Below are 22,635 nucleotides of genomic sequence, written 5' to 3'. Positions count from 1 at the left end.
GTCGGCAAACGGTTCGTGTGACTACAAACGGTTCGACTCAAACATTTATTTTTAATTCATTACCAGTAAGAGCTGGCGTAGCGGGTGCAGGCGTAGCCGGTGCAGGCGTAGGCGGTGCAGGCGTAGGCGTTGCAGGCGTAGCCGGTGCGGGCGTAGTCGGCAAGGGGCTGGCGATGTTGAGCGTGGCGGGGGCGGGGGGAGCTTTCTTCTTGCGTTTCTTGGGCACGGGTGATGCTGGTACTGGGGCGGGAGTGGGGGGTTTTGATCTGTAAGATAAATAAAATGATACCAAGTTGTACAATAATACAGCTTTGGGCGTATGCTGAACATTAGTAAATTGTATAAAAAATTAATAAAAAACAGTCAACTAGTTAAATGTGAATATCCATTCAAGCCTTGCTGGACTAAACGACAATAGAAAATAAAGCAGAACAGCTCTCTGGTGAACATTGGAGCCCCGGGTTGATCCAGGGCCCTCAATACTATAATAGTTGATCTTCATACTGATTCTCTAGAATCTCTAGATCACCAACATTTTTCAAATAGCGGAGACTGTCTATGATAGACAACAATTTTTATAAAAATAACTTACTCAAGAACAGGGGTAGCAGCCTCTCTAACAGGAGACATCGGAGCCCCCGGATGGTCCAGCGTCTTCAATATATTGTAGTTGATCTTCATACTGATTTTCTTTTCAGCCAACATTTTCTCAATGGCCTCGCCGGCCGTAGCAGCGTTGCAAGGAGTCTTCTTCTTGTATGAGCCGCGGACTTTCTTCTTTTTGTCTTTGCCTTCCTCCTTTTCTCTGGCTCGCATCTCTTCTTTGACTGTGAAATAAAAAAAAAAATGTTTTAGTAACAGCCCCAGTACCAGTACCAATGGCGCCCGCTTGGTATTCGGTCTGTGCATATCAGCCCTTTATCTTTGTAAACGGTGGATTCCCAAAAATACTTTACATTTTAATTTATTTTCCAAAAAAGTATGATACAAATTATTTTTTTCTTAGATTCGCCAAACGCATAAAGTAGCATACCTAAATACCTATGCCTAATTTAAGGGCTAAAATTGCAAAATCATGCAAACTTTTTATTTAAAATGAGTCCAGGAGTCATTGATATTCTATTTAGGAAAGTCACCAATGCTGCCTTATATTAAGGCCTAAGAGGACAACTATTGGTGCGGTCACCAATCACCATACCTGTCATTAGGCAAGTTATTGCAGTTTACTAAGAAACTACAAAGACACATTTTTCTAAATCTAGACGCTTAGAAAAATGTATCATTCGGGTAACCTAATTCTTTCGTATCGCCCACTTTACAAGGCGACCGCGACAACGCTTTCTGGTAGAGAAAAGTAAAGAAACTCACTTCTTTGATCCCTCAAGTATCCAGCATTGATCTTATTCCACAGCTGCGTCTTATGTCTCGCCTCCTCTGAGCTGACATAGTCTTCATCGCTGAGAGCCTTACATGGCTACCCTGGCAGGACTCTCTTGTATACTCACTTTTTGATCCCTCAAGTACCCCGCATTGATCTTATTCCACTGCATCTTATGTCTCGCCTCCTCCGAGCTGACATAGTCTTCATCGCTGGGAGCGTTACATGGCGACCCTGGCAGGACTCTTTCTTGTATACTCACTTTTCTGATCCCTCAAGTACCCCGCATTGATCTTATTCCAGAGCTGCGTCTTATGTCTCGCCTCCTCCTCGCTCATAATAAGCGAGCTTACATAATCTTCGTCACTGGGAGCTAGTACAAGTTCATCGGCGACCAGGTCCGCGCCGAACTGGGGCTTCGGCTCCGGTTTTAGGAACTTGTCTTTCTCCTCGGGCTGGTCGGGCCTATTACCTAGACCTATTACTGCTAAGTCTGGACCTGGAATGAAATTTACCAAAGTATACAAGATTGTTATTGAAATAAAAGACAAATGAAATAAATCACACTGATAAAACCCTCTATACAAGCGATCTGCAACCGTGCAATCTTCTGTTAACGTTAACACATCTAGCTGATGGCTGTCCGGCGCTTCTTTAGTCTAAAAGTTGTCACCAATCCCTACTTAATGTTATAAATGCGAACGTAACTGTCTGTTACCTCTTCAGGCTTAATCCGCTGATCCGATTTAGATGAAATTTGGTATGAAGATAGTTTGAGGCCCGCGGAAGGACATAGGATAGTTTTTATCAATCATCATCATCATTTTACGTAGACGAAGTCGTGGGCAGAAGCTAGTATGTTATAATTACCTAGTCCTTTCTCCAGTTTTAGTTTCTCCTGTTTCTGTGATGCCTCTGTTTTGGGCTGCACCTCGCTGGCGATCTCGCCGAGGAGATTTAACGTGTCTTCCGCGGCGAACCGGGACGCCTCCGCGTCTTCTGATGTGCCATCATCTAAAAAAAAATGCGTGAGTGTCGTGGAACACTCGGTTGGAACGAAGTATTTATATTACTATTGATAAAAGTATTATCGAACGAGAGAGCGAAGCGAAGAGAAGTTCTTAGATTCAACTTGGAATACGCGGCTGGCTAGAGTGGCTAGGCAGGCATTTCGATGTTTTTAAGCTGACCCATCAGAGGATATAATATTGTCTTCGGTTACCGCGATAATTACTCATGAAATAAAACTATAAAAACGGATTATATCGCGTTTATTGAATTTATAATACATCCCGACACACGTTTCGAACCCTTTACAGCGTTCGTGGTCAACGGGTGACTGAGGAAAAACTACAAAGTGCAAAAATACCCACATACAAAAATAATGAACCATCAAACTATCAGAAGATTTTGATGGACAATAAATTAAGTAAATTTGTTTTAATTTAAATGAAATTGGGTGAACGTGTAGTTGAAGGCATTATATTTTAGTCATTAAATTATGAGCAGGATCGATCAAGGGGTTATTGAGCTAGAAGAGCTTAGAAGGCTAAAAAGCTATTTGTGAGGGGTCTTGCTATTCTGGTTAAACTATGTGCGAAGTGTGTAGGTGCAAAGACCCCTTTGCTATTCTGGTCAGTGGTCATCTTATTTGCAAGAAAGTATGGTCGAGTTTGGTATCAAATGAAAGTGCTCGGCTTACACATTTATAATATTGTTTTTAAATTTACCATTTTAAAAACGAAATAAAATAAGCATAATACAAGGACCTGACACTTGTTGATAGAGAAAGATAGTCTTATTGCGATTCCTATAAGACGAAAGAGAAAATAGTGCCATGCTTTGTCCTTATCACCGACCGGGGCTTTTTTCATGGTCGGGTTATGGCAGCATAGGTAGGAGGCGGTGGCGAAATACCGAAATTTATAGGAGTGAAAGAGAAAAAGGATTATGCTGCCATACATTAACCTGTCAATACATGAATATGTCTTTCTCTTACCCCTGGTCGCTCGGTTTCATGTCTAAAACTACTATACTATGTCTATGGCATAATAAAGGTATTTGACATTTGACTAGAAACATTACGGCTTACCAAAAATACGGTTTATTTTAATCTCTATGGTGACTTAGGGCTCCACAGACCTTGCAATAAATCGCACGCGATTTTCGATCCATTGGCCAACTAAGTACAATCGCTCTGTATAGTTTTTGGCAAACCGCGAGTTGTCAGTTAGGGGCTAACTACTAGTATTATTGATTAACAATACATTTAAATACAAATAAATGAACAATGACTGGGCACAGCCAATAGCATACGCGCTATGGACAACCGAGTAAACTAAAGAAAGGGTCGTGACGGAAACTCGGAAAACTCTTACACTTTTTTCGCCTAGCCCCCATCCGCCAAGTCCGTACCGTGCGATAAGGAACTTCGTTCCAAAAATATATAATTTATTCATTCGGTCATTGAAGTAGTGTAGTATTCGGTAGTGCGTAGTTTGTAAAACAAAAAAAAAAACTTTTATTCGAGGCGAGGCTCGAGGGTGAAGAAGTATTTTTTAACCTCTATATTGTCGCTGCTGAACCAAAATAATCCAAATTCTCTATGTTTGGGACATGGGTATTAACATCCGGGTACTTTATTTCCGAGTGAAAATAATTGTATGTGCCACACGAGATTAATACATATCGTCGCTATACTTACGCAACCTCGTATCTGCAACAATCATTTGATGGAAATGTCGCTTTTCTTTCATTCGGAATACGGGTGTTTTTATCATCAAATGAGTGTTGCAGATACGAAGTTGAGTAAGTATAGCGGCGATATATGCAACTCGTACCTTTTAAGTCCCCTGCTATACTAAGGGGTTTTTTTTAAATGTTATGTATAACTTAACGGCGGACACTTTTAATTTGTAACCTTACGCTAATTATTAAAAAAGGTACGAGACTCGAAATCAGTAAACGCAGCAAAAAACAACTTTGCTCGCTTGTCGCTACGAGTATGAGACTGAGCATGGAGGCTACTTAGCGTAGCTTATAGGTTACCTTTGAAAGGGGATTAAGATTATTGGTCCTCGACGTTAAACAAGAAAGTGTAGTTAGTATCCAGTTAACACAATAAGCCACGTAAAACAAAAACACATTGAGAAGAGCATTATTTCAATAGGTATGCCGTGAAACAAGACTAAATTACCGCTCAATATTGACAGAGGAGTTGACGGCATCGCTGCCGAGGCGGCTGCCTTCTTTCTTCTAGAGTTGTCCTTTTCTAGCTGTGCGTCTATCTCTTTCTGCAGGTCAGTCATTTCCTTCTCGCCGTCCTCTTCTTCCATTAACTGAAAAACACAATTCACAAAGATGAGTTACGATTTTTCGGAACGACAAATAACCACTCTTCACGACTTGACAGGAAGCTGGCGTTTTTTATCCGAAAAGCCAAAAAAAAAAATTATAATATCCTCCGTAGTCCCAGAGGCCCTATAAAGGCTTTATTCCAAAATTTAATTTTAACTTTTATTAAATAAGACGAGGTTCCAAATTCAAAAACAAAACCTAAAGCTTCTGGGACTTAGAGAAGGAAGAACTAATACATTGAAAAGAAACCGGGGTTAAGCTAGCCAAAAGTAATTAACATATGACCCACAAAATGACAATATATTGACGCTAGGGTCGCCGGGATAAGTCTCGTAAGGTCTCTCATACCCCGAGGACTCAAATACGCAAATTACACTCATGAATAGCATTTGCTCTAAACGGCGTATAGGGAAGCTTATTTTTATTTGAAAGAAAGAGAAAGTCACCTCGGTAATAGGGATGATGTCACATGTTGAATTTTATAACAAAATCTAGTAAAATAGATAGCATATGAGACAATTATCACAATAATGTGGATATTAAAATAATATATGGAAATGATAAAAAAAAAGACAGGATCTAAAAGTTTCAAAATTTAAAGTTTCTTTAAACTTCCAAAAAGGAATAAAGTAAAGATACCATTCGATTCCTTGCATTTTATCCAATAAAGATTGTATGGCAACTATATGCATAAACGCAATATTTCAGCGACAAAATCGCAATTTTACTTATTTCCCATACATTCAAGATGGGCTCTTATGAGTTACCTTGACGTCACGTTCACTTATCGTTTTGGTAGGAGCGTTTCGCGAGTACGACTTTTTCTTTAATATATGACATCTATTACAGTTTATGAAGTACGACTGTCGGACTTTGACTATCATTTCTGACTTTTGTATTGCTTTAATGCAATGGGTCCCATAGACATTTGATCCCAAAAACAAACGTGATCGATTGATACATTAATAAAAATTTGTCATCAAGCCTACTGCTGTCTCTTCTCTTACCTTTTGCAACCGTTCTCTATCTTTCTTCCTGGCCGCTCTGAACGCCGGCGGGTCCTGCTCCTCCTCAAGATCCACTGTCATGAACTCCTCAAGCGTCAGCGCGCTCGACGGAGTGTCACCGAACTCCAGCAGTCTCTTGCGCAGTGTGGATTCATGAACTTTCACTATCCGGACCACGTCGGCCGGTGTACGTGAGAAGTTGTGCAGGCGAGCGGCGATTAGAAGGGCTGAGGAAGAAATTGATTTTATTACATGATTTAGTCACATGGACAATAACAAATAGCTGGATAGAATATTTTTTTGTTGTCATCAAAGACGATTGTGGAGCTCGATGATAATTGCTCATTCTACTTCTACTCTGAGTAAATTTTAACAATTTGCTGTTTGCGTACAAGCTTTTCAGCCTAAGGAAACATTAGAGTTTGCGCCGCGACGTGCTCCGAACACCAAGGCGTGAGAAAAACGTCAGGCTACCGTTCGATTCCTTACATTTTATCCAAAAAAATATTAACTATATATAGGTATTACATAAACGCAATACCGACAAAAACGTAATTTTCTTGTTTTGGCCATACTTCAAGATGGGCTCTCAGTGACCTTCACGTCATGTTCACTTATCGTTTTGTTAGTAGCGTTCCTCGAGTGAGGTACGACTGTCGGATTTTGACTATCATTTCTGACTTTTGTATTGATTTAATGCAATGGGTCCCATATAGACATTTTTTGATCCTAAAAACAAACCTGATCGATTGATACCATAGACATAGTATAGTAGTTATAGACATGAAACCGAGCGACCAGGGGTAAGAGAAAGACATATTCATGTATTGACAGGTTAATGTATGGCAGCATAATCCTTTTTCTCTTTGACTCTTGTAAATTTCGGTATTTCGCCATCGCCTCCTACCTATGCTGCCATAACCCGACCATGAAAAAAAACCCGGTCGGTGATAAGGACAAAGCATGGCACTATTTTCTCTTTCCTCTTATAGGAATCGCAATAAGACTATCTTTCTTTATCAAAGAGTGTCAGGCCCTTGATTGATACCATTAAGGGCGTTCCATCGGTTTGCCGCTGTCTCTGTCACATTTCGCAAGAAAGAACGGGAAAGATCATGCGCGCCAAGTGTCAATTTTGATCGAATTTTGACGATTTTTATTTATTTTAAAAACGTTACCCTACAATATCGAAATTCGAAAGCTATGAAATTACTATTTAAGTTAAGATTGTTGTTTCTTCTTTTTTTGTTTATAGTATCACATAATAAATAACCGAGTAAAGTTGGATTAAAAGTCCGAGGTAGAGGTTACTTTGGGAATTAATTGTATCGAGCGAAGTGTCATAAATCGTGTATCGGAAGCTATGATATTAAACATAATATAGTCAAGAACTACATATATTTTTTCCACGTCTACGAGTATCAACGCCTCTTAGAAAAACAGGATCATATAAGGAGATTTTTCGCCTTCTGGCTCATCAGGGAACCGCCTTAATGAAAATTTGTCATCAAGCGTATTACCAGCGCCACAGATGCCGGACGGCCGCCTTCCTGAATGTATCGAATCGCGTTTCATCCTCTGAACCAGCCGTAGAGCCGTCATGCTCACTTCGTGCGACTTGTCTTCAAACTGCAGCTGTGATGAGAACCGCAGAATGTAGAGGCATGGGTCTGAAATAGAAGAGAAAACATGGTTGAAAAATAAATCGACTTAAAGTTAAGTAATCAGGATTATGTTATCGTGTTCTCCGGAAAAAGATCGTTGGCGGTTTAGCGCTAAGACGTGCCACTTTCAACCCGAAGGTCAATTCTTGGGATTAGGTGGCAAATGAGCCGTGGCAAAATTGCAAAGACAGCGGTATGAGGACCATGATAAATAATTATCGTGTTCTCCGGAGGAGCCTAATATATACACATACAGTGTAACATTTAAAACTTTCGCGTTTTGAACACAAATAATAAATCACATCTAAAATCGGGTCTATCGCGAATTTATTTAAATGTGATTTAATATATACAGTGTGTCCATAGCCATTAGACAAAGTCGAAATGTACATATGAATTATAGGGTATAAGTTTTCATTTTATTGTGTTAAATTGCTCATTTTCTATCTATTTAATTAGATTTAGTTATAAAATTCAACTTGTAGAAAATACCCTATTTCTCCATGCAATTTCGCAGCTCACTGTACCTTGCAAACTACCTGTTATTTTTTACATGAAATTATTACGGTGTTAATGCTTATTACTTTGGACCAACTTTTAACAAAGTGATGTAGGGGCCAATTTTTTATTTATAGGACATTTTAGGTAGTTTTAGTTTAGTTTGTTTAGTTCGTAGTTTAATTTATTTTTGTTAGTTTTAATTTGTTTTTAGGTTTATAGGTTAATTTTAATAATAGTTTATAAGTTTTGTTATTGTTTTTTATTTAGTATTGTATTATATAATTAATAATAATTAATAATTTACTCATCGAAGTACAAAGTGATACGAATATCTCAAACAGTTACAAATGATTACAAATCGACATAACACCGTGATTGATTGAAGTGGTGGTGGTGGTAACGGCCGGTAAACTATTTCATAACAATGTATTGCCCTAGGGCCAGGGCCCTGATGCATTCAAGTACGCAATGATTGTACGTGGTGGCGCAAATTTCATTGTGAATCATGAGGCATGATGAAATTCAAAATCAATCAAAGGTTCAGTCATCGAAAAAGTAAACTGCGTGAGGTTAACACACAAAACAGCTACTTATCTACATCTTATTTGTCTCCTCTACATATTTTCTAATAATAATCAAAACTCACAAATACGCGTTTCCGAGATCCCCGAAATATATAAATACTAGCTTTTGCCCGCGACTTCGTCTGCGTGGAGTTAGTAATTTGGGTAGCTTATTTTTATAGATTTCCCATACAAACTTCCATCCCCCTTTTCACCCCCTTAAAGGATGATTTCTGGGAAAAACTAGTTGTGTTAATTAAAGAGGGACTGTGCTAAGCCTACAGAAACATTTTTAAATAGGGAATGGCCAAGGTAATTAATTTTAACCGTTTTAAAAAATGATTAACAGCTCGGTTTACTGAAAAAACTAGTTATCTGTACAACCTTTCTGTACATAAAGGGTCAGTAACCTCAACATTAACATTGACGGATGTAAAAGTTTGTTATACTTTGTAGGAAACGGAAGTACTAGGGTCGGCCGCCATAATTGTATCGCGTAACTTCGATTGTATATGTATAGGAGCGGGTTTTTGGCGGCGGATTTGTTATAGTGAAACACAAGACCAATGAACATAACATATACACTTTCATATTTATAATACATATTAATAATATGAACAGCAGTTCACGTATGAAAGCACCTAATTTCACGCACTCTCTCTGTATAAGAGTCAATAACCGAAATAATTTAGACAGAAACCAACCCACTATGCATTAATTCCCTCTCGCTTTCACATACCTACCTACTTGCTAGAAAGAGACATTTACATCAATATAACATCATAACTTGTTGGGAGGTCAAATACTCTTCTCGGTAAATACCGTTAAACACCACCATAAAGGCCTCACGACACTTCATATCACTTTAGTAATTATACATATCAATTGAGTAATTATACATGGTAGTTATAGGGAAGGTTAAAGACCTTTAATGTACATTTAACACATTTCTAGGTCATGGTGGGTACGGATTATTATCACGTTATCGTATATCGTAAAGTTATTGTGCTAACAGAAACATTTTATGATCATTGATAGGCCTTATCTCAGTGCAGTTATAGTTATTTACGATACGTATGTCTCAGACAAATTTTAATTTCGTGTTTATTCCGTAGGAGCTCTTCAAAATAGCCAAATTTTTAATCCAAATGTAAAAAATAAAATTCGACAAAAAAATTACAATCGGCCCGCCTAATCTACCAGGAAAGAAATCGGTTAGTTGATATATTATTTCTCCTAGGTACATCCTTGGTATGTTTCATTGCAGTTTCCTTCTTCTCAGCAAAACTACAGTTTTGGAACGGATCGAATGCATAAACCACTTTAAAGCAAAACTTGTTTATGCGAATGCGCGTGGGCAACATTTGCGACATTCGAAATTCTGCTTCTTTATTAACTATAAAATAAGGTGTAATTTTGTGTAAATGTTAATGTATTGTCCAAACTCGAGCAAACTTGACCAGATTTCCGTGACATTGCCTGCACCTTGAGAGACTCATTTACATTACCCGTAATTTATAATGAACTTTAGTTCAACGACCCGACACTTTTTAATATACATATACAGGGTGCAAATCTTTAACTCTTTAGGTAGTCAACTAGGAGGTAGGAACTAACCCTTATAGTTTCGCCACGTCCGCTTTTTTTTGTTAGAATTAGAATAAAAAACCCGCTGAAGCAAGCATGATGTTCGAAATCAGGCTCTTAATAATACGGAAAAATATGAAGAAAATAATGATTAAAGAGGGATCCCTTAGTTTGACATAACTATTGAAAGTCATAATGTAATGATTGTCAGATTATCATTAGTCATAATACTCATAATTATGTGATTTTCAGGATTTTTGTAAGGTTATCCTATAGATAGGTTAAGTTAGGTTTGTTTTATGGCAATCCTGAAAAGTTACGTGTCTCCAAAAAAACCAAATGATGAATAACGAAAATGCGGACAAACAATACATTATGACTTAAAATTTTATGGGAAACAATAACTGCTTCGCTGCTGCTGCTGCTGCTGCAGTTATTGTCTACATAAATCTTACATAAATCATCATAGTCTTACATAAATTGCCTGATAAAAAATATCACGATTACATTTGCGGAGTTCTTCCTAATGCTCATAACAAAAATTCAAACCCAAAACCACATTTTCCAATAGAGTTTAAATGGCCTTATCAATTAGGTAACAAGATATCTGATAATTATTTATATTTGTAGTCGTTTTTTTTCCTCAGATTTGGATGAAATAGAGTTCGCTATTCTGTACAATATAAGCGCTTCTACCGTACCTCTAAAAAAAAATCTCCCTCTGAGTACTAATACCTAACTCAACGATAAATTACATACCTAATATATACTTTAATTTGGGACATTTGAATTTAGTATTTATTTCGGTCAGAAAGACGAGCTCTTTAAATGTTACTCAAATCTGACGAAAAAAGAAATCGACATCAAAAAAAAATATTGCCCATTTAGGTACTTACCTACTTTATAGTTTATAGTCTACAAGATATTGACAGTTATTGATGCCAAAATTGTAAATTCAGCCAGTAATTGACCAGGAAATTGAATATTAGTTAAAATGTAATCAAATAATGTAATTTTCTAATAATAATCAACGGAGTTAGAAAAATGAATTTGTTCGCGATTTAAAATTCACCCTGTACCCAAGCTTTACAAATATTACTAGATTGAAGTACATATTTTTCCTTTACCTTTGCTACAAATACATGGAGTGACATTGAGATATAAATGGTGCAAAAAATAGTTTTTTTTTTTCGTTTAATTATTTTAATAACAAAACTTCCGTTAAACCGTTCCGTTCCGTTCTTAATACGTTTAATTATTGTTATAAGCAAGTAATAAATTACGGCAATCCTTGCAATGAACATAGGCCTACCATTTTATTGGCAATTCAATATTGGTAATTACATTATCCTATTGTTTTATCACGCCTAACAATAAAATTATGTGGATTAAAATATATTTACTTAGATAGTTCTCAATTATTCTGCGGCTCCCTTATATAGGTAAAGCTCGCTCGGTCAATTAGAGGGCAAAACATCAGCCAAATATTCTTATAGGTTCGTGAGTACGTACGACGTTCGACGTACAGTTATGATAACTTCTGCGCAATATTCATAAAATAAAAACCCGTCAACTCATGACGGAATAACAAGAAAAATCTCGTCTGAGTTGACCGTGTGACTCACTCATTGTTAACCAGATGGCGACACGCTGCAATTTGCTAATTAAGGTGTAGATAACTGTGTGCTTAGTAGTATGCTGTCAACGGTATTGTTTCTTAGCTTTTAGCAGGTGATAACTAAGCAATAATGGACTCTGACCACGCCAAGTTTGCACCGGCTTGGCAGTGGCACCATATCCCATAGGAACGCTATACTTGACGTACTAGGCATGAAAACTTAGCCGAAACTGTTGTATTTTGGCGGTTTCGTGGAAATCTGCCGAATCCTACACCGGGACTTTGTCGCCTATAAAATTATTATAACCTTCAAAGATTTTTCATCATCATCATCATAATATCAGCCGAAAGACGTCCACTGCTGGACAAAGGCCTCCCCCAATGATCTCCACAACGAACGGTGTACTTTGCATTGGGGGGTAAGTGCCATAATCGCCACGCTTGGCAGGCGGGTTGGACCGCAATTTAGGGCATGCTGCTGCCCATCGTCCGGTTGGTCTGGACATACCCGGGTCCAGGTTAAGATTTTTATTATTGTATATATGTTCCAGATACGTGGGCTAACATAGCCATCAAGTGGATGGGGGTAAAGAAGCGTGGGCCCAGGAGATGACGACTTGACGAGACGACTTTGACACCCTCCTCTGTCCGGAGGAAGCACACAATTGGGAGTTAAGGAGAATCAGGGGAGAGGCCTTTGCCCAGCAGTGAGACACTCAAGTAGGCTAACTACGGCTACGGAACTTCTAATTTTTATACGAACATCGCACAATAATAAAACACGCCTATTGTACAAACTACTAATGACCTCGACTATACAAACACTATGTGATGTCTATATAATATATAAACGTGAATCTACTTCCGAGTGGAAGCAAACATTAGCAAACATAACATAGCCTCGAACCAAAAGACATACAGGAAGTGGCTTTAGTTGAAATCCTTGCCAAAATATTAGTCCGTCTCTTAATTTAACTATCAGTGGACCTTATGTCTTCTTAATAAGGTATACGAATCGTTTTCTGACAACGGCAGTCATCTCGGATAGGGCTCCAGGACATTTCGGACACCTCGCCAGCTTCGCTACTTCTTTTGCTGACTGTACCATGGGTATGTGTGACCGTAGATATGGAACACATTCACTATGATCACAAAAAAAAGCGTACCTATTGTCATAAAAGTGCAAGAACTATTTCCACGCGTATATCACCAAAGAATAACACATATCGAATCTTATTACTACTAGTTAAGATCCAATTTGCCATTCTATTTTCACGCTATGTTATAGACAGTATTGACTACATATTTGTAGACCTTAATGTCATGATGTAAGGTATACTATCGGACAATGTTTTCGTTAAGAGACTGCGGCTTGAGTATGTTGTAACGATGCACGAACAATGGAGCCAAGGTCAGAAAACATTGCTTATTCGGTTACATAAATGTAATTAAATCATTTATATGGAGCTGATCATGTATGCATTGTCTTAATGAATGAAATGATAGTGATATTTTTTCTTTTTCTGTACAGTCGGCAAAAAAGGAACGGATCAGACGCGTCAAAATTTAAGTAAGTAACTGCCATTCTTTTACTCTACATTCTTCCATGTCTTCTACTACACCGTTACATGTTTCTATATGTAGAACAATTATGATTGTTCCAGATACTTTTAAATAAATTCGTATGGGCAGTGGGCACTATGGAGATATACCTATCTCCATATGGAAAAGTATATCAGGGTGGCAGATACTTTTGGTGCGTTTCATCCGCTAAGTTTATGACGCTCGAACTAGGTATACTTTATTTACCAACAGCACACATTAACTTTTCTAAGACATTTTTTGTGTTGGTATACAGGGTGAAATATTAACCACCGTTCAAACTCTAGCAACCTAGCAACTTTTAGTATGGGACCAATGCCGAAATCGAGAAAAAAATATTTATATATTTTTTGGCTAGTGTAAAATATTCCCGCACCAAAAACCCCGATGTATGATAATAAGTCGAGTTTTATTTATTTTTTCTTTGTAAATTTGTAAAAATGTGGTTATGTTATTTTATAAAAATAACCTAAATAAAACAACAAAACCGAACTAAAAGCGGAATAAATTATGCACATCTGTTCAATAACAAACTTTATTGGATTTGTAGACGAAGATGATTTTGCAAAAATAATGAATGACTATATGACCTTAATATAAATCAGCGTGACGCGTAAAATCCATGAGTTGTGCTGTTGATTATTAGTCGCGAAAAATGATGACTTGCTCTTAGTTTTATAAATAAGATTAATGGTAGAGAATGCCTGTAGGCATTAAGTCCGCCATTTGTACTTTATTTGTTATATTGTGCAATAAAGTTTAAAATAAATAAATAAAATAAGATTAAATCAGATATATATTACAAATGGAAGTCCCTTTCTAACAATAAAAGCTATCAAAAAGTGACATGGTCGCATGCAGTTACAGAAGTACTTACCTAACAATTAGTAAGAAGTAGGTATATGTCTTTTTCAATCATCCGGTGTCAAAAAGCGGCGTCCATCTCCATCATAAGCCCGCTGGTATTTTCCTTGAAAGTGGCGTCCATCATAAGCCCGCTGGTATTATCCTTTAAAGTTTGTCGACCCTTTAGTTACCGTGGCCGTGGACAGTGGACAACAGACATCTATAGGCCTCAACAGTAGGCACTTAGGCAGTCTCAAGGGAAGGCCTAGTTAAAGGTAAACTTGCTAATAACACGGGCAGACAGCGATAAACACTTCATAGTTTTCCTTTTCCTTCACTTACGGATAAAAATAATCCTACCATTCTCTAATATATATATATTCAGCGTTGATTGAAACAAAGTCCTAAGAAGACATTATACGGTAACGATTTTTTTACAGTAAGATTTTGAAAAGGAACGTAATATTAATCCTTCAAGATGCTAATATCACACAATAATTGCGTTGACGTAAGTCCCATTATGGTGGATTGGAAGTCGTTTAAAAACATTTATGTAATCGGTTTAATTGGTGCAGGTAGTCATTTTATGGGTTCAGTGCGAGGTAAATACACACATACATAATTATCGCATTAACACTGGAACATGGAAAAAATTGTGCAGAATTCAGAGGAAGATTTACATAACTTAGATTTTATACTAAGTATTCTAGACTATCTATAAAATTGTACATACAGATGTCAATCACAATGAAAAAATCAACGATGATCAATCAAACTCTGGTCAACGTGGGACTCGAACCCACATCCTTGGATTGCCGGTCCAACCAATTGCGCCAGCTGACCATCCGTCAATCAACGCGAATTTAGTCATTGCAACTGAGCGACGTCACTAGCGACATCTGCATATTAAGGTTCACAATTCACAACCTTGACTATGGGTCTAGCTGCTAAGATTGTAACCGTTTATTTAAATAATTTCATGCAGTATTGCCGAAAATATTCATAGAATAACTAAATTCTAATGCATGTTTAGCGCATTAACGGTTATCGAAATAATAAAAAACCGGCCAAGTGCGAGTCGGACTCGCGCACGAGGGGTTCCATACCATTACGGAAAAAAACAGCAAAAAAATCACGTTTGTTGTATTTTTTTTTTTAATTTATTTATCTCAATGTACATCACAACAATTTTCTTACAATTATATTCCTCGCCAAACTGCGATTGCAGTTTGTTGGCGAGATAGCGCTCATTTTTACATTTTAAGCATTTATGCACTTAAAAAAACTAAACTTAAACTTGGATACTATCCGAAAAGCGAACATGCATGGCGATAGTTTATGATGACTATAAAAAAAAAGATATATTATTATATCTTTTACAGTTTTAATATTAGGGTATCTTTTCCAATAACGTTTTTTTTTTAACTCATTTTTAAATTTAGCCATACTACATTTATTTTCTTCCCTTAGGTAGTCAATTTCGTTATACAATTTTGGTATCAAAAACAAATTAGTCCTTTTGCCATAATAGTTTTTAGCAGTGTATGGGAGCCCCATTTAAATATTTATATTATTCTGTTTTTAGTATTTGTTGCTGTAGCGGCAACAGAAATACATCTTCTGTGAAAATTTCAACTGTCTAGCTATCACGGTTCATGAGATACAGCCTGGTGACAGACAGACGGACAGACGGACAGCGGAGTCTTAGTAATAGGGTCCCGTTTTTACCCTTTGGGTACGGAACCCTAAAAAACCGACTTCTATGTGGGATGCCAGTGAAAGATTATTGTTGATTGATGCAATCCTGTTGAAAATATACAAAAAATAAATAAATAATAATTATCATCATTGATATGGACTTTTAAATTAATAGAATCTATAGAAAATTCGCGCTTATTATTTTACTAAAAATATTGGTCTTGATTGTCTTTTCTTGAGGCACTTTTCCGTGCCTATGATATGTAGTTTAACTTAGATTGTATTAGGAACATATATATTTGTATAAAGAATTCCACTTCCATACAGGTCTTTAAACATTATAGCTTGTGATCTACATGTGCCTATTAGCAATCCACCCAGGCCATCACCTTGGTTTTGGGTGAGTCACAAGTGTCAGAACAACATAAGGAAACGCGAATGACTTGCGTAAACCTATTCCAATATTTAACTGCGTTCAGTAGAACAGTGTGAAGGTTATTATAGACCAGTGGACCCGTTAAGATCAGCATTCTATTGATTTGAGATGAGATAAAATGGGATTAGAAGAACATAGAACATAGTGTATTTTACTCGGGGCAAAACGAACACTGACGATTTCCGTTTCCATAGTGTTCTTGACCTGCTTGTTCATCTTACCTCATCTCACCTTAGTCAAAAACTGAAATGCATTGTTACTTATTGGTGCGCAGGAGATGAATTTCAAATTAATATTTATAAATTCAAGAACAGATTTCAAAAGTCTCGTCTCGATCTCTATCGCAAAGAAGTTTTATGACCAAAGTTAATTCTTAAACGTTGACAAAGTGCAGGTATTTTGACTATTTATGAGTGACATATAGAATATAAAGGATGGAATTGTATACGATAAATGCAGCTGGCAGTACACACTAACCTTGGTGTGGTTTTTAAATTTTTGTATGGAAAGATATAATTATTATTTCATACATGAATAAATTATATGAAAATGATATATAACTTGCCCTAGTTGCTAAGAGCAGAAAGAAATATAGCATAGATTGGACCTGGGGAGCCGACCCTTTTTGGGGGGTATGCACGGTACGATCTCGTGGCTACCGGGCCAAATCAGCTTTGTTTGACCTAACCTAAGGAGCAATCGTGCCAAGCGGCATCGCCTGAGACTAAAGTGCATACTGTTCCATACATTTGAATAGATGAGATTTTATTCGTAAGCACAAACAAACAAGACATTACATAATATAAAAGAAAACATAAGATAAGATTAAAGTGCCACGAAATGGCCTCATCTCATTTGCTGTCACTACTTACCCTACTACATAGGTAAATATGTCATTTGGCTCCCTTGTGACACAATCTACGATTCTTTAATTTCACAGCGACACTGCAACAAGTCGGCCTTTAAAACCGCTCTACTTCCCTTCCGTGATCGCAATGCGTATTTACATATTCGGCCACTTATTTATTATCCTCGTAAGGCCCACAGTCCTAGAGTCGGACCAAGATAACTCTATGAATTTTTTATGACAAAGTGTGGCAATTTTATCATAAAAAAAACATGTTCTATTCTGAGGTTGTGCAATAAAGAGGATTTGTATTGTATTGTATTTCTATGAACTTATGACGTATATAAAGTAAAGTAAAAAAGTCATTAATAGGGGGTATTACTGCAACATTCTGCCTTCAGAGTGTAGCACTAGCACCTATCGGCCCTATCGTGAACCACAGTAACTTATACATAATACTGTTTGTTTACAACTTTTCGCCGAAACTTTTTTTTGTTGACCGAATATTAGAACTAACGCTTACGGATTCTGACCGAATATTAGCACAAAAGCCTACGGATACTCTACAAACATTGGGATGTCTAAAACAATACTCTGACTATAACTATGCGCACGCGCAAATGTGCGCACATCTGGCTAACTCTCGCGCATTCATATGGCCCGTTTATGGACTACTCGCGACCTGCATTACGATACCCGACCTATCTCAATACGACGTATCTTTATACCAAAACCACGACGCTTAAACCCTTCTTAAATGGAATCTGTTCAATGGCTTTTGGATAAGGTAGCTGGTAGGTACACTAGATAACCATAGTGTGATCTCCAATAGCGCATGATTGTTACAGATCTAGAGGTTAATTTATACGGGATTGCGGTTAGCTAAAGGTGATTCGCATATGAATATAGAAATAAAGCAGCAGCCCAAGAGGGGATGGGCTCTCCGTAGTGTGGGACATCACACGAGTGTTTTAATGCTTAATTAATTATGTACGCTCACATAGTTATTATAAGCTCTCTATGATGTGTTCATTTGATGATATGTATTATGTGTGTAAGTAAATAAAGATAAATACAATACTGGATATTCAACTGATGGTCAAATTATCTTCATTTGTTAAAAAAAAATATTTATTTTTTATGATGATGTGATGGTGATGATGCGGTCTACGGTGGAGCACGCTTACCTATGAGATACCTAGTAACTGTTGCCTTGAAGATGCCCAGATTGTACTCATGCGGAAACACATCAGACTCGGGCAGGGCGTTCCACTCCTTGGCAGTTCGTATAAGAAATGTGGAAGCAAAATCAACAAAACATCACTACCTACACAGACGAGGTATTTACGAGTTTCACGACTATAGACATTAACGATGTCAAGTCGCACAATAGCTCACTTCAAAACCACTCTAAGAAGTTTTAATGACAGTTTTTAATGTAAGTGTAAGTGGATGTGTATTGTGTATGTATGTCCACGTTGTTTACTTAATTTATGGTTTAATATACAATGCACTTAAATGTGTAGGCATGTAGAGTTAGACCAAGAAAAGTCTGCATCGATTTTGATAGCACACGCAGTGCAAGTGTTATTTTAAACGCCAAACTTCTATGAAGTTATGACGTATAAATAACACTTGCACTGCGTATGCTATCAAAATCGTTGCAGACTTTTCTTGGTTTAACTCTATCGGATGTATCTAATATACTAGTAAAAATCCATAGGTACTTATATCATTAGATACAGTCTGGATATATTGCATACAGGATGGCTGTTAACCGGAGATAAACCGAAATACATAGTAGAACCGCTCCTAAAATCTTCATCCTCCGCTTATAAAGTTTGAGTGATATATTTACCTCTTGTCCTACCTTTGTCTTGTACAGTCGCAATCATCTGATTGCGACTGTACAAGACAAGACAGATACATCTGTAACAGAGCGGCCAGGAAGAATAGGACAGTCTGACGGGTCTAAAGCACTCAAAGCTCTTTATACAAGGGGTAGACCCTGGTTGGATCAAAAAGCTTTGGAAACTTAGCAAACGGCAACTCCAAATAATAACGGGGGTGTGTTTACTGGCCATTACGGGGGTCAAGGGAATCCTGGCCAAGATGGGGCACGCTGACAACACCAATTGTCGTATGTGTGGCAAAGAGGAAGAGACAATAGAACACCTTATGTGTGAATGTCACGCCCTCGCCAGACAAAGAATGAAGGACTTTGGAACAGGCTATCTGGAACCAAAGGAATTCAAAACGCTACCCATAAGGTCCATCATCCGGCATATGGAGATGGTGGGGAAAGCTCTTGAGTAGCGGACTGAACTTTCCTAGGGGGTAACTGCACAAAAGATTCCTATGGGTCGAAGTGTATCCGCGAGGGCCCCCGAAACTATAAGATAAGATTTATTAGATAAGAACAGAGCGGCCAAGGTGCTCACAAATATCTGAACACGCCTCTATTGTCAAGGCGTTAGAATGCGTGTTCAGATATTTTTAAGCACCTCGGCAGCTTCGATATATCTGATGGCGACTGTATGATAAGGATCCTAACCTGTACGGATATGATGGTCGTCATTGTCTACGTGACAGCGTGATTAAATAATTTTTAAATAATTTTTAATTTCATCGTTATGTTGTATCTTCTTGCTGTGTACCTTTTTCTTATTTAACTATTTGTTCATTGTATGTTATTTTATGTATCTTTTATATTATATAATGTCTTGTTTGTTTGTGCTTACGAATAAAATCTTATTCTATTCTATTCTATAAAACAGTGCTCGCTTAGAAGCTTTCGAATTTAGTACAAAACTTCACCAATTCTCCTAGATGCTTCTCAAACCTTAGCTGGCTGTCCATCACTAACCCGAGGTTTCTTGCCTCATCTACTCTATAAGAATGGAATAACGGTTACTCCACCGACTAGAGCCAGGCTTTTAAGAATTATGATGATGACATTGATGACATATGAAAGGTCAATCATTCCTTGGTTAGTCGTTTATTTTTTTTTAATATAAAAATTTATCAGTGCGGCCGGGATGATAAAAATCTGACAAAATTATCAATTTCCTTGGAAACAATTAAAATCGTTGTTCATTTTTTATCGTGCGTTGGTTTACAAGATAACCCGTATGTGCAACACACTGCTGTTACACAACTTATCCATGACCTAGCCTAGGTTAGTTAGATACTGTGCAAAAATATACATTGTGTATCGGTGACAGTCAACTCAGAAAAAAACCTTGCACGGTGGCTTTTGATGAGAACTATTAGTGTCTAAATAAGTAAAATAAAGATGAGTAAGTGTGACTGCGGGTTAATCAGTCTCACCTGTAATTAGTGAAACGTTAATTGATTCCACTGTGTTACTACAATTAAGCCATTTCTAATTAATTTATATGCATGGAAGTGTTAAAGCCTATGCTAACAGAATTATATTTGTATAAATTAAGTACAATAAATACAATGCAATACTATTTACATGGTTAATTTTCGTAACACAATTGAAATAATTAAATCACGACTAATCACACCTTAACTACGCCTAATTAAGTACTTTTTTTTGCAATTCACTCTTTTTTGGTTTTTCGTCTGATTCTAACAAATAACTGCGTCTCTATCTCTCAAGTGCAATGACGATGATGATGAAGTGTGATGATGAGTGAAGTGAATGATGATGAGTGAATGATGAGTGAAGTGAATGAGTGATGGTCTGTAACCGCGCTAAACGCAGTACACTACAGTGTCCTAAAAGTGGGTCACTTATCCAAATATAACAAGCATGACTGATTTCAATACAATAGGTACGAATTATGCATTAGCTATGACATCATTCTTTGCAGCTTGTTAAAGAAATCAATTGATTATTGATTAAGAATGCCTCGCAAGTAGTAAGGTGTTTTGATTTAGATTTTCATCCCGCAAACGCTATTATTTTGTAGGTAGGAACCCTGGTTTTGGATCAATTATGTGCTAGTTATAAATCTGTATGACAAATTAGACCAAACGAAGAGACTTATTAGTAATTGGGCTTAAAAACACTGACCTGACCTACACGACGTAATTGGGTTGGTCAGTCGCAATATTTTACAAATGGCGCCAGTACTTATAGGATTTCAATCCTACGAATTACGAATAATGTATAACTCTTGTTTTTTTAGGGTAACGGACCCCTTATAGGATCACTCGTGCGTCTGTCTGGCTGTCCGTCTGTCACAGCCTATTTTCTCCGAAACTACTGGACCAATTAACTTAAAATTTGGTACACATATATTATGTATGTTTGTGACCTAAAGACGGACATGTAAACAAATGAGTTTTAATTTTTAAACATGGGGGCCACTTTTGGGGGGTAAATGAGAAAATATAAAAATGAAACTATATCCTTTTTACATATTAAATGAATTGTGAGAATCTCAAATATATTCTTTATTGTAAATTTATAATAAATAGTTTAGAAGTTTATAAATTGTATATACAGATGTCAATCACAATGAAAAAAAAAACCAACGATGATCAACTCTGGTCAACGTCCTTAATATGCAGATGTCGCTAGTGCCGTCGTCACAGTTGCAATGATTAAATTCGCGTTGATTGACGGATGGTCAGCTGGCGCAATTGGTAACGCATTGGACCGGCAATCCAAGGATGTGGGTTCGAGTCCCACGTTGACCAGAGATTGACATCTGTATACACAATTTATAGATTGTAATAATGTGGTACGTCCCACAATAAAAAAGGAAAATATATTAACATTTAAGTTTAGAAGTTATTTAAGAAAATAGCCAATAAATGACCATTCCCCCCCTTTATCTCCGAAACTATTGGGTCTAAAATATTGAAAAAATACACAAAATAGTTCTTCACATATAGATGGACAGGAAAACCTATTAGAAAAATGCAGTCAAGCGTGAGTCGGACTTAATTACTTAGTTTTTGATCCGACCCCTACGGGGCTTTTAAAGATATTTCACTCACGTTTCAATACAAAAATACATTGTTAAAAATTGTGTAATGTATTGTAAGGTTCTATCCCAAGATCGAAAGAATTATTTAAAATGTATGTTTGTTTTAACCGATTAGAATTCATATTAACCTGGCTAATTTTGTTGTAAAGATATAACAGTTTGATTTGGACCTAAAAAGAAACAACTGTCATTGATCTGACGTTTAAGCTGTCAAAAGTCAGTTCCTTTTGGCGGTATTTTGATGTGACAGTGACAGAACGGAGAAAGATAGATTGTTAGAATTGTTTTGATGATTAACATTAGATTCACATTGTACTGTTGATAAAAATAAACGATTGTTTGTTTTAAAGTGTTCAGGTGTCTTAATTAGTGATACCCAGTGTCATAGTATGGAATCCTTGGATCGCGCGTCCGACTAGCACGTCGCATGTTTAATAGCAAACAGAATAAATATTTTATCAATTTCATTGAGCCAGATTCATTTGGTTTATGTATGTATGTATGGTGTGAAATAACTCAATATCTCCTATCTAATCAATAATGCAACAGATAAATAGCCACGGA

The 22,635-nt window shown here is 37.1% G+C and overlaps 1 protein-coding gene and 1 non-coding gene across 2 annotated transcripts in view; one reads left to right on the top strand and one right to left on the bottom strand.

Annotated features, from left to right (window-relative positions):
• The window catches only part of LOC134748607 (transcription factor IIIB 90 kDa subunit), a 43,667-nt gene that overhangs the window by 4,481 nt on the left and 16,551 nt on the right, over positions 1–22,635 (bottom strand). The window contains exons 5-11 of the mRNA XM_063683402.1: positions 7,263–7,412; positions 5,743–5,969; positions 4,575–4,716; positions 2,249–2,392; positions 1,641–1,877; positions 593–827; positions 64–266 (exon numbers count right to left, since the gene is read on the bottom strand). Of these exons, the coding sequence (XP_063539472.1) occupies positions 64–266; positions 593–827; positions 1,641–1,877; positions 2,249–2,392; positions 4,575–4,716; positions 5,743–5,969; positions 7,263–7,412 (1,338 nt within the window). The remainder of the gene's footprint in view (positions 1–63; positions 267–592; positions 828–1,640; positions 1,878–2,248; positions 2,393–4,574; positions 4,717–5,742; positions 5,970–7,262; positions 7,413–22,635) is intronic.
• On the top strand, positions 21,707–21,778 carry Trnaa-ggc (transfer RNA alanine (anticodon GGC)). Its single transcript has one exon. It is a non-coding gene; the product is annotated as a tRNA-Ala (tRNA).

Source organism: Cydia strobilella, chromosome 16 (assembly GCF_947568885.1).
Source record: "Cydia strobilella chromosome 16, ilCydStro3.1, whole genome shotgun sequence".
NCBI lineage: Eukaryota > Metazoa > Arthropoda > Insecta > Lepidoptera > Tortricidae > Cydia > Cydia strobilella.
Note: the sequence above shows the minus strand (reverse complement) of the source record. Positions and strands in the feature narration are given on the sequence as shown.